At 39.0% G+C, this 12,264-nt stretch overlaps 1 protein-coding gene across 1 annotated transcript in view; it reads right to left on the reverse strand.

The window, feature by feature from the left end:
- Positions 1-3,064: 3,064 nt before the first annotated feature.
- Positions 3,065-12,264, reverse strand: part of LOC131342973 (calcium-binding protein 7) — a 46,874-nt gene continuing 37,674 nt past the window's right edge. The window contains exons 5-6 of the mRNA XM_058374296.1: positions 11,244-11,394; positions 3,065-11,071 (exon numbers count right to left, since the gene is read on the reverse strand). Coding sequence (XP_058230279.1) covers positions 10,941-11,071; positions 11,244-11,394 — 282 coding nt within the window. The 3' untranslated portion in view covers positions 3,065-10,940. The remainder of the gene's footprint in view (positions 11,072-11,243; positions 11,395-12,264) is intronic.

Raw genomic sequence — 12,264 nt, forward strand, 5'->3', positions numbered from 1 at the left:
ACAGCAACTCAGCCACAAAGTGGTAGGCCACGTAAACTGACGGAGCGGGGTCAGCGGATGCTGAGGCGCATAGCGCGAAGAGGTCGCCAACTTTCTGCAGAGTCAATCGCTACAGACCTCCAAACTTCATGTGGCCTTCAGATTAGCTCAAGAACAGTGCGCAGAGAGCTTCATGGAATGGGTTTCCATGGCCGAGCAGCTGCATCCAAGCCATACATCACCAAGTGCAATGCAAAGCGTCGGATGCAGTGGTGTAAAGCACGCCGCCACTGGACTCTAGAGCAGTGGAGACGCGTTCTCTGGAGTGACGAATCGCGCTTCTCCATCTGGCAATCTGATGGACGAGTCTGGGTTTGGCGGTTGCCAGGAGAACGGTACTTGTCTGACTGCATTGTGCCAAGTGTAAAGTTTGGTGGAGGGGGGATTATGGTGTGGGGTTGTTTTTCAGGAGCTGGGCTTGGCCCCTTAGTTCCAGTGAAAGGAACTCTGAATGCTTCAGCATACCAAGACATTTTGGACAATTCCATGCTCCCAACTTTGTGGGAACAGTTTGGAGCTGGCCCCTTCCTCTTCCAACATGACTGTGCACCAGTGCACAAAGCAAGGTCCATAAAGACATGGATGACAGAGTCTGGTGTGGATGAACTTGACTGGCCTGCACAGAGTCCTGACCTCAACCTGATAGAACACCTTTGGGATGAATTAGAGCGGAGACTGAGAGCCAGGCCTTCTCGTCCAACATCAGTGTGTGACCTCACAAATCGCTGTGCTCGTCACAAATGCGCTTCTGGAAGAATGGTATATACATATACATATACATATACATACATATATAAAATATATGTGAGCGAATACTTTTGGCAATATATATATATATATATATATATATATATATATATATATATATATATATATATATATATATATATATTGCCAAAAGTATTCGCTCACCTGCCTTGACTCGCATAAGAACTTAAGTGACATCCCATTCCTAATCCATAGGGTTCAATATGACGTCGGTCCACCCTTTGCAGCTATAACAGCTTCAACTCTTCTGGGAAGGCTGTCCACAAGGTTTAGGAGTGTGTTTATGGGAATTTTTGACCATTCTTCCAGAAGCGCATTTGTGAGGTCACACACTGATGTTGGACGAGAAGGCCTGGCTCTCAGTCTCCGCTCTAATTCATCCCAAAGGTGTTCTATCAGGTTGAGGTCAGGACTCTGTGCAGGCCAGTCAAGTTCATCCACACCAGACTCTGTCATCCATGTCTTTATGGACCTTGCTTTGTGCACTGGTGCACAGTCATGTTGGAAGAGGAAGGGGCCAGCTCCAAACTGTTCCCACAAAGTTGGGAGCATGGAATTGTCCAAAATGTCTTGGTATGCTGAAGCATTCAGAGTTCCTTTCACTGGAACTAAGGGGCCAAGCCCAGCTCCTGAAAAACAACCCCACACCATAATCCCCCCTCCACCAAACTTTACACTTGGCACAATGCAGTCAGACAAGTACCGTTCTCCTGGCAACCGCCAAACCCAGACTCGTCCATCAGATTGCCAGATGGAGAAACGTGATTCGTCACTCCAGAGAACGCGTCTCCACTGCTCTAGAGTCCAGTGGCGGTGTGCTTTACACCACTGCATCCGACGCTTTGCATTGCACTTGGTGATGTATGGCTTGGATGCAGCTGCTCGGCCATGGAAACCCATTCCATGAAGCTCTCTGCGCACTGTTCTTGAGCTAATCTGAAGGCCACATGAAGTTTGGAGGTCTGTAGCGATTGACTCTGCAGAAAGTTGGCGACCTCTTTGCGCTATGCGCCTCAGCATCCGCTGACCCCGCTCCGTCAGTTTACGTGGCCTACCACTTCGTGGCTGAGTTGCTGTCGTTCCCAAACACTTCCACGTTCTTATAATACAGCTGACAGTTGACTGTGGAATATTTAGGAGCGAGGAAATTTCACGACTGGATTTGTTGCACAGGTGGCATCCTATCACAGTTCCACGCTGGAATTCACTGAGCTCCTGAGAGCGACCCATTCTTTCACAAATGTTTGTAAAAACAGTCTGCATGCCTAGGTGCTTGATTTTATACACCTGTGGCCATGGAAGTGATTGGAACACCTGATTCTGATTATTTGGATGGGTCAGCGAATACCTTTGGCAATATAGTGTATATATATGTATATGTATATATATACACTATATTGCCAAAAGTATTCGCTCACCTGCCTTGACTCGCATATGAACTTAAGTGACATCCCATTCCTAATCCATAGGGTTCAATATGATGTCGGTCCACCCTTTGCAGCTATAACAGCTTCAACTCTTCTGGGAAGGCTGTCCACAAGGTTTAGGAGTGTGTTTATGGGAATTTTTGACCATTCTTCCAGAAGCGCATTTGTGAGGTCACACACTGATGTTGGACGAGACATATATAAATATATATATATATATATATATATATATATATATATATATATATGTATTTAGATTAATATATTAACTCACACTTTCACACTTTTTTAGCTGCCCTTCAATTTAGATTAGATAGCCAGATTAACAGACAGATGACAAATGAAGGCAAATAACAAACATAAAATGTGTTATTAAAGTATTAAAGATCTCAGCCAAAACAATCCAGCGGAACTGCTTCTATGTGGCTTGGCATAGATTCTATACATCTCTGGAACTGTACTAAAATCATGATAAAATAATGAAAGATAATTGCTCTGTTCATGATTTGACGATGATGCTGGAGAAGGCAATTTAACACTTTGCTCCAGTAATCTCTCCCAGGTGTTCAGTTGACTTCCACTGAGATCTGGTTACTCTGAATGCTTTACTTTATAAATTATTTACTTTTTATTCATCCCCATAAAACCATTGTCTGAGCCTAGGGGGTGGGGTCATACTACAAGAGGACACACCCATCAGAATAAAATTGTTTCATTACCTTTTTTTTTCATCCTCATAAAACCATTTCCTAAACCCAGGGGCTGGAGTCATTTTACAAGAGGCCACGCCCATCAGAATAAAATTGTTTCATTACTTTTTTTTTCTTCCATTCTCATAAAATCATTCAGTGAGCCCAAGGGTTGAAGTTATTTCACAAGAGGCCACACCCATCCTAATAAAATTGTTTCATCACTTTTTTTCATTCTTATAAAACCCTTCGCTGAGCCCAGGGGGTGGAGTCATACTTCAAGAGGCCACGCCCATCAGAATAAAATTGTTTCATTACTTTTTTTTTTCATCCTCATAAAACCATTCACTGAGCCCTGGGGGTGGAGTCATTTTACAAGAGACCACGCCCATCAGAATAAAAACTTTTTCATATTAGGAATCAGACTTTAAGGAGACAAATGGAGACAAACCATGCGAGAGAAATAAATAACTGCCCCCACAGCATAACAGAGCCATTCTTATAAACTGCATAAACAGATGGATTGTGTGAATGCATTTATGGCTAATCATGTATGAATTTGAGTTTTATAGCAGATTGTAAGGCATAAGTACAGTTTGTTTAGTTTGTGTATGTGATAGAAATCCATCTCATATTTTGCCCGTTCTTCATAATAGTGTCTATACAACAACACACAAAACATTATGGGAAAGTGTCCAAGATGCTGACTTTACAGCAAGTTGAGACAAACTAACACAAACTCATTTCTCATGTTGTGTTATTACAAAAGTGTATAGTACTGCACGAGGCCAGTTTGTCTGGCCTTCTTTTTATTCTTTGTCAGATACAGTGTTACAGGAAGACGCAGTAAACACACTTCACAGGCTGGACCCAACACGTACATATCACATATCAGATTTACCCAAGCTCGGAAACAGCATGTCAAAGTGCGTCGATAAATATATTTATGGCTAAAAAAAATAATAAAAATATACATATAATCCAAAATAAAACTAAACAGAGTTTAGAATAAAATTTCAATAAAGAAATATAATTGTAAACAATGAATACAAAAGAATTCTGTTTGGGCCAAAAATAAATAAGAAACAAACATCTCAGTCTCAAGTATTTAGTTATTTAAACCAAGTACTGCCTTTGACAAACATTTGTACTTTATCCCACAAAACTACACAACATCCAACCTCTTAGGCCTGCTTTATATATATTGCCATCTTTTGAACAAATAATCATTTTGGACATGGACATGTTACCTACAAACAAACATTTATATAATAGAAAACTTATTTAGTATATACATATACAGTATTTCTACAATAATCATTGATCCACTGACAATGTGAATTCATTAAACTTGTGTATAATAGTATTTTTAAAGTGCAATAAGAAAATAAAATATCCCACTGCTCTTGTTCAGCTCTCGCACCTTGAAATCTCAGAGAGCTTTTTTACACAGTTGTCCATATATGCAGTACCTGCCTCAACAATTGATGTATTGCTTCAGCGCATATGGAACAGCAATGGGACAGATAACGCAAACCATGGGAAAAAAACCCCAACAAAGAATATTCCAGAAATGCAGCTGTTACACACAAGGTTTTCTTTTTAGAGGTGCCGTTAGTCAAACCTTTGCTCTAACATACAAACATCCTCATTTTAACTTAAAGAAAATGCACACATTTACCATTTTACCTCACACATTCCCAGACAATGCTCTGATGTACTATTTTTCCTGAGACATTCGCACAAAAACACATCCCATTTACTATTTTACCTCACACATTCACACAGAATGCTCATATTCACCTTTTTAGCTAGAAATTCACACACAACAATCACATTCACAGTTTTACCTCATACACACAACAGCTATATTTACATTCAACCTTTGCATAAAACACTCACTTTCACAATTTTTCCTCACACACGAATCAGTCATATTCCCTATTTACCTCAGATATTCGCATAAAACACTCACATTCACAGTTTTACCTCACACATTCATTCACACACCAGTCATATTCATTATTTACCTCAGAGTGTCACTTAAAACAGTCGCATTCATAATTTTACCTCACACATTCACACACAACACTCGCAAATTCAATTTTACCTCAGATTTTCACACAAAACTAACATTCACAATTTTATTTCACACATTCACACACACACACAACAGTCATATGCATTATTTACCTCAGATATTCATATAAAACACTCACATTCACATTTTAGCTTGGGTATTCACACACAGCAGTCAAAAAATTCAAAGAATTCTACCTCACACATTCACAAAAACAACTCCCATTCTACACTTTACCTCACATTCATCATTTAACCTCATAAATGTCCACAAACTTGCAAATTCAACCATTTCTCCACATCCACACACTCTCATGTTCACCATTTTACCTCACCATTATATCTTATTCAGAATCTAATATCTACCATTGTCCTTCTAAGAAAAATGATTAATTTTGATCAATGGTAGAGGGTATAGTTGAATAAGAGCGATTTCTGTTCAATTTGACATCAGTTTGTGAGGTAAAACTAGTGAAACTAGTTCTCTAGCTAGTGAAGCTAGTGCGAGAGCAAATTGTGTGTAACTGTGAGGTAAAGCGGCAAAGTGAGAGCATTTTCCTTATGTTAGAGGTAAAGTGGTAAAAACTTGTTGTGCGCATGTGTGACATAAAGCAGTGACTGTAACAACAGTGTGTGTGTGTGTGTGTGTGTGTGTGTATGAACTGTAATTTGAACAATGGCCCAAACAGCACCTCAAGGTCATGTACACTTTGTACACAACCCACAGCTGATCTGTTTCTAAAACATAATTGTCCTACATGCACTCCACACTCTCAGATAAACATTCTTACTTCGTTTAACTCCAACTTTTCTTGTTTTTATCTTTATATAGTTCCACATGGAAATACAAACAGTGTTTTAGCTAATACAGTAACACCAAATACCGAATGAACACTGCTGCCCCCTCACCAGATTCTGCTCGAAAATAGAGATCATGCCCTGTAAGTACGTATCTGTTGCATATTTCAGCTAGACCAGTCCTTCTGATTTACTGTGTCATTAAAGACATAATGTCTTTTAATACTGTCTTAATGTCTTAATGTCAAATGAACAGAAAGCTGGCTAAAGCTTTAAGGTCCAAAAGTCTGTTGCTTTTTGGCCTCCATTTCTGCAGGCAGGATATTAACGTAAATGTTACTGTTTGAGGGAAATCATGCATCTGCTCTTAAATACTGTTAAATGAAATGCTTTCGAGCTTTATAATCGGACCTCGTCATGTAAATTTAAACAACTAGCTTGTAAAACAATCGCATAAATTAAGATGCTAAATATAACTAGCTGGCTAGTATGACACTTGGAGTGGCTAAACATAATTAACTAAACAGCTAAATAGAAAGTATTGTATAAAAATCTGATTTTACAAATCTGATTGGTTGCTTAATTTTCTATAACAGCAGCTCTGCCAGTAGTTCTGGCTACAAGACACAGGTTTATATCATTCTAATGTTAGCATTTCTATAGTATCATTCGATCTGAATTCCCAGGAATTGAATTCATGTCTAATAATCAACGTTTTGTTTAAATAAGGTAATAGTTGATATTCTGAAGCTTTCTGTTTTCCACCATAGGAAAGTCTTCTTAAAGGAGAGCTTTGCTTTAGTTTAAACTGCAATTTTTGTCTTATTAACTTCCCAAGAAAATGAACGAACAAGTGTTAACATCTTATACTATAAACAATAATGCCAGCAAAGAAATTATAGTCATTGTTAGCAAGTTGTGTGGAAAACAACCAATTTAGTGTGTATGTGTATGTATGTGTGTGTGTGTGAGTGTGATTTGGACAGCAGTGATTTTACACTCCTTATGCTGTCAGTGGGTCACATTGCACATAGACTCGGAAAACATTCACAAACAAATCTGCTGTGTTCGACTGTGAAACACAACGATGGACGCATGCTATATACAGAAAAACAAAACAGAATTATTTCACAACATTAACCCTTCCTCATCCTATTCCCCCCACCCTATTGACAATATCCAAAAGGACATGCGTCATGAATAAACCCAGACGTACAGCATACTACTTTATGGATAACAGAGTGAATTTGTTCTGGTGGGGATTTTAACCCACCCGAAAGAATGAAATATTCTGGAATACATTTCAAAATAGGAAGTAAATATACTGTTCATTACATTTTTAATACATTACATTTATATTTCAAAATATGGACAGAATATAGTTTAGTGTATTTTCTCTATATTACATTGTGTCTGGACAGTCGTAAAATTATTAAAGTCGTTTCCTGAAATCACAGTAAATTGTTGGTAAGATGCACTTAGTGCACTCGTCTAGCTTCGCGCCATCTTGGACACGACACCATCATGCATCAACAGTGCAAAGGTAGTTGAGGGTAACGACAGGAAACAATTACTGTACATAGGATTGACCGTTCTGGGTTATGCATAGTGATTTGCAGATGTGATATTTATGCTAAAATTGATCGTTTTTTCCTTATTTTGGTGTTTGAAGCTTGCTTGTTTATGCTGAGTTGTCACTGTGAGCCCAATGTTGCTAACAAGTAAAGAAAGCTTATATCTACCACTTTAGTGTTGCGCAGAATTTCGAAAATAGTCACACACTTGCCTGAAAAGATACTAGACATCATTTACCAAACTGTAGAACTAAATTTATTGGTAGGTCATTTGGCATATCTACGCTATACATGAAAATCTTGTTAGCCCAAAGAAATGTTTTTCCTCCATTTTGCTCATGAGTTCAATTCAAATTTACATATAAGGAGATTCACAGTTGAGTATCTTGACTGATCTGCTTAAAATCCTATATTACTTATATAGTTATTAATTAATTAGTGCTGGAATCTTATATGCAGATTGTCTTTTTTATCAATTACACACACAAAATAAACATTTTCGAAACTCAGTCATATAATAATGAAGAAATAAATATGTCATAAATAAATAGACCATTGAGAGTAGCTATTCTATTAGAACAAAAGTAATGGCACCCTGTAAAAGTAGACAAAGTTTGTTTGACTGTAAACTGATGTGCTGCAGTGGCTGAGCTGTATTATTGGAGGATTTAGCGCACACCAAACATTCACTATTTAATCATTTTTCCCTATTTTGTCTTTTTCAGGTGTCTTTTCTATACAGAGTTTTGTGTGCATCAGTAACTGCAAAGCTTTTATGGAATGGATACGCCTGGATTTTCATATACACATGATTACAATTTATCAATATAGATTAGTGAATGAGAAGGAAATCAATGTTTTTGTAAGTCCGAGTTCATTTTGCTTTGTTAGGACTTGTTTGGCTATGCATCCTACCTCAGTTTCACCAAATAATGTTCTTTCAGGTGATGGAACATTATATTTGTTGTAACTGAGGTAGGAGACATGGCCCAACACGTCTTAATCTTTTTCATAACCCCAATACTAACTATGGGGTTGCCAAAGCAGATCATTTGGTCCATATGATTTGATTTTCTTGACCAAACCCTCCCATTTTATCTTTCTATCCGGGAACTGAACCAGGGCTGCAGCAAGGAGAGTGCGGGATCCTGCTGCTTGACCACCATCAATTAAAAAAATTGATTTACTTCTTCACAACAAAGCTCAGTTTTATAGACACCAGATCAGCAAGTGTGATGATTTAGATGATTTAGATTTAAAACTTTTGGCTGTAAGTCTTCATTACTTGTAAGCAACACTAACCTCCTCACTTTAGTCAGTGCAAAACTTCAATCTTAAAGCACAAATTTTGACAATTTCACTTCTGGCCAAACATAAAGAGCGTCTCTTGAACCAGACATGCTTCATTTTTTCCAGAAGCTGAGAACCTTGCAGTTAACATCTCTTGAGATTGAGAGTGTTTTCATTTAGTTTGTGTGTGTGTGTGTGTGTGTGTTGTTCAGACTCTTCAAGCAATCTATATCCTGCTGCTTTCGTGTTTTGATCGAATCAGACATATTGCTGTACACCTTGAAGTCCTGAGTTTGACCCAATCTTTCATCGTTCCTTTTCCAGTGTGTTATTTTGGGAAAAAGTGCTCACTCTTTTTAGTCTTTTAAACATCTGTCTGCCTGCTTTTATCGTTGTTTGTGTATTCTGTATATTTCTCTTTTTTTTTGAGAATTGGTGCTTCACAGAAAGCAACAAAAAAACAAAAGATTGTTCACGGCACTTCATCAGTTCCAAATCCAGGTCAAAAAAACGTAATTGATTATTTCGTAGAAGCTTATCGCAAAGTGATCCTTACTGTGCAATTATATAACCGCGTCACACTGACGTCACCCTTGGGGCTAGAAGCTAAGGAGGATAATTAACCTTCGACTACACTGACCATTCTTCCTACTGTCATTTTTATATTTAAAAACAATGACCCTGTTGGGGAAAAAATCTTTTTCTTCCAGAAATTTAAATAGCTAATTAATTTTTTTTTCAAGAAAGGTCATATTTTGAAGGAAAAAGACCAACCCTCCCTACTGGAGATGTAAAAGAAGCAGAAATACAAATACAAATTACTGGGCTAATTACTAATCAAAGGTTTTTTGTTTGTTTGTTTCTTCTTTTTTTTTTTTTTACTTGTGATGGCATGGAAATGGTGATCCATCCATCTGCACCACTTATTTACATTTACTTTGGCACATGCCCTTATCCAGAGCAAATTACAATTGATCTTATTTGTACAACTGAGCAATTATGGGTTAAGGACATTGCTCAAGGGGGCAGCTTGGTGGACCTGGGATTCAAATTTCAAAACAGAAGTCCAACACCTTAACCACTAAGCTACCACACCCCCTGCATTATCCTACACAGGATCACGGGGAACCTGGATTCTATCAAACGGGACCCGAAGCAGGGGACACACTGGACAGGGAGCCATTAAGCCTACAATATACAGTATGTCTTTGGACTGGAGGAAGAGGAGGAGGAGGAGGAAGCCCCCAAAGCACAGGGAGAAATGGAGACTCAGTGGAGGGCAGAGGAAGGAATCAAACCCCCAACCCTGGAGATGCCAGAAAAGACCAGAAAACCAGACAAGAAACCACTAGAAATTTTATGGGAACTGTTTTAAGATTATTGCTAATTACATTATTATGTTAAGATTAGACATCACCTACATCCAATCCAATTACAATCTTTTGCAGTCGAGAACAAACACACAACAGTTGGTATATCCGATATTGAAGAAGCTAGTCGTATGATTATGTTCAATCTCAAGGGTAGTCAACTTCCGGTTCCCATTTCCGAAGAAATCTGTCACCATGACAACACTTCAGGGCTGCTGCGCCCCCCTTTGGCAGTGTGAAATATTACTACAATGTGCTCAGTGCAACAGGTAGGAAAGCACAGAAACTGATCAACAACAAGTAACACACATACACACACACGCGCACACACACACACACACACACTACACAACATGAGCATATCCTGAACAGCCCTTGTAGTCATGCACATGGATCAACACGCTGTATAGAGGGTATATTTCCAGGCTAAAGATGACATCCTCGACTCCTCCGCTGGCGTACGGATAAAACGACAGATGCTAGAAGACTACTGGAAGTCCATGCATCACTTCATCACTTCATGCACTGAAGGAGGAGAAAGAGGAGGAGGAGGAGGGGGAGGAGGAGGAGGGTCCTGGGTTGGAGGTTTCCATGCATCTTGGACATCAAGGCCAATGTAAAGTAGAGTTTATTAAGTTGCATGACCTGATCAGGATGTGGATTCAATCAAATAATCTTTTTTTTTTCCTTTTTCTTTTTGTTTTTCAGCCGTGTCTGTGTATAATAGATTCCATTCAATACTTATTACAAATTTGCAATTAAATTAATTACAAATTGAATCACAGCACTGCCAGGCGGTTTAGTGGGACTCAAGTCTATCTTCTTGTGGTCGTGTAATTTGTTTTGTTTACAGTGTTGTTTACAGTCGGTGTTGAATGTTCACAGGTTTACGATCATACGCCATCGTTATTTCATGCCGCTACGGAGCACCTGATTGGCGGCGATGAGCATGACGCTGATGATGAAAGCGATGGCGAAGGCGCAGATCAAACTCTTCCTGACGCACGTCTGTTTCACCTGCTGCGTCGGACTCTCGGCTGAGGAGAGAAAGGAAAGAGGGATGAAGACAAAAGGACAGACAGAGTGAAAAAATGAACAATAGTGTGTTAGTAGCTATGACAAAAATCAGAAAATAATCAAAGACAGAATTCTGCTTCATCAAGCATCATAGCGACATATTTTTTAGTTTCAATCATGGAGGACTCTTACAGTCGATGTCCACTTGGCAGTCCTCAGGGTTCTCGATGTGGTTCTCCTCCGTCATGATGATGGTCTCGATGTCCTTCATGGTCAAGTGGTCGCAAAACGTCTCGTAAAGAAGACGCTTCAACTCATCCACAGTGAGCTTCTGCATGTCGCACTGTCATGCATAAAAAACAAGAATTTTACTTAACAACACAACACACAAATAAACTCTTCATAACAACTGACTTTTATTATTCCTTTTTCATGAAGGCTGTCCTTATTTATTTATTTTTTGGGAAATAAGGTCATTATAACACTTTTTGATGGCACTTCCTGTTTCTTGGGTTGCTTCACATCTGCACTATTGTGTTGGTCCCCCTTTTGCTGTCCAAAACAGTCCTGACCCGTCCTGCGCTGTGTATTCTGACACCTTTCTATCAGAACCAGCATTAACTTCTTCAGCAGTTTGATCAACAGTAGCTCGTCTGTTGGATCGGATCACACGGGCCAGCCTTCTCTCCCCACGTGTATCAATGACCCTTGACCGTCCATGACCCTGTCGCCGGTTCACCACTGTTCCTTCCTTGGACCTCTTTTGATAGATACTGACCACTGCAGACCGGGAACACCCCACAAGAGCTGCAGTTTTGGAGATGCTCTGATCCAGTGGTCTAGCCATCACAATTTGGCCCTTCGTCAAACTCGCTCAAATCCTTACGCTTGCCCATATTTCCTGCTTCTAACATCAACTTTGAGGACAGAATGTTCACTTGCTGCCTAATATATCCCACCCACTAACAGGAGACATGATGAGGTTGTGTGTGTGTGTGTGTGCGTGTGTGTGTTAATGGGATCATTAAAGTCTATCTATCTATCTATCTATCTATCTATCTATCTATCTATCTATCTATCTATCTATCTATCTATCTATCTATCTATCTATCTGTCTGTCTGCCTATCTATCTATCAATCTATGTATCTATCTATTGTAACGAATTTAGCTCAAAATTTAAATAATTAAGTGTAATTATAACTGGTTATAATT

This window comes from Hemibagrus wyckioides, linkage group LG22 (genome assembly GCF_019097595.1).
Source record: "Hemibagrus wyckioides isolate EC202008001 linkage group LG22, SWU_Hwy_1.0, whole genome shotgun sequence".
NCBI classification, from domain to species: domain Eukaryota; kingdom Metazoa; phylum Chordata; class Actinopteri; order Siluriformes; family Bagridae; genus Hemibagrus; species Hemibagrus wyckioides.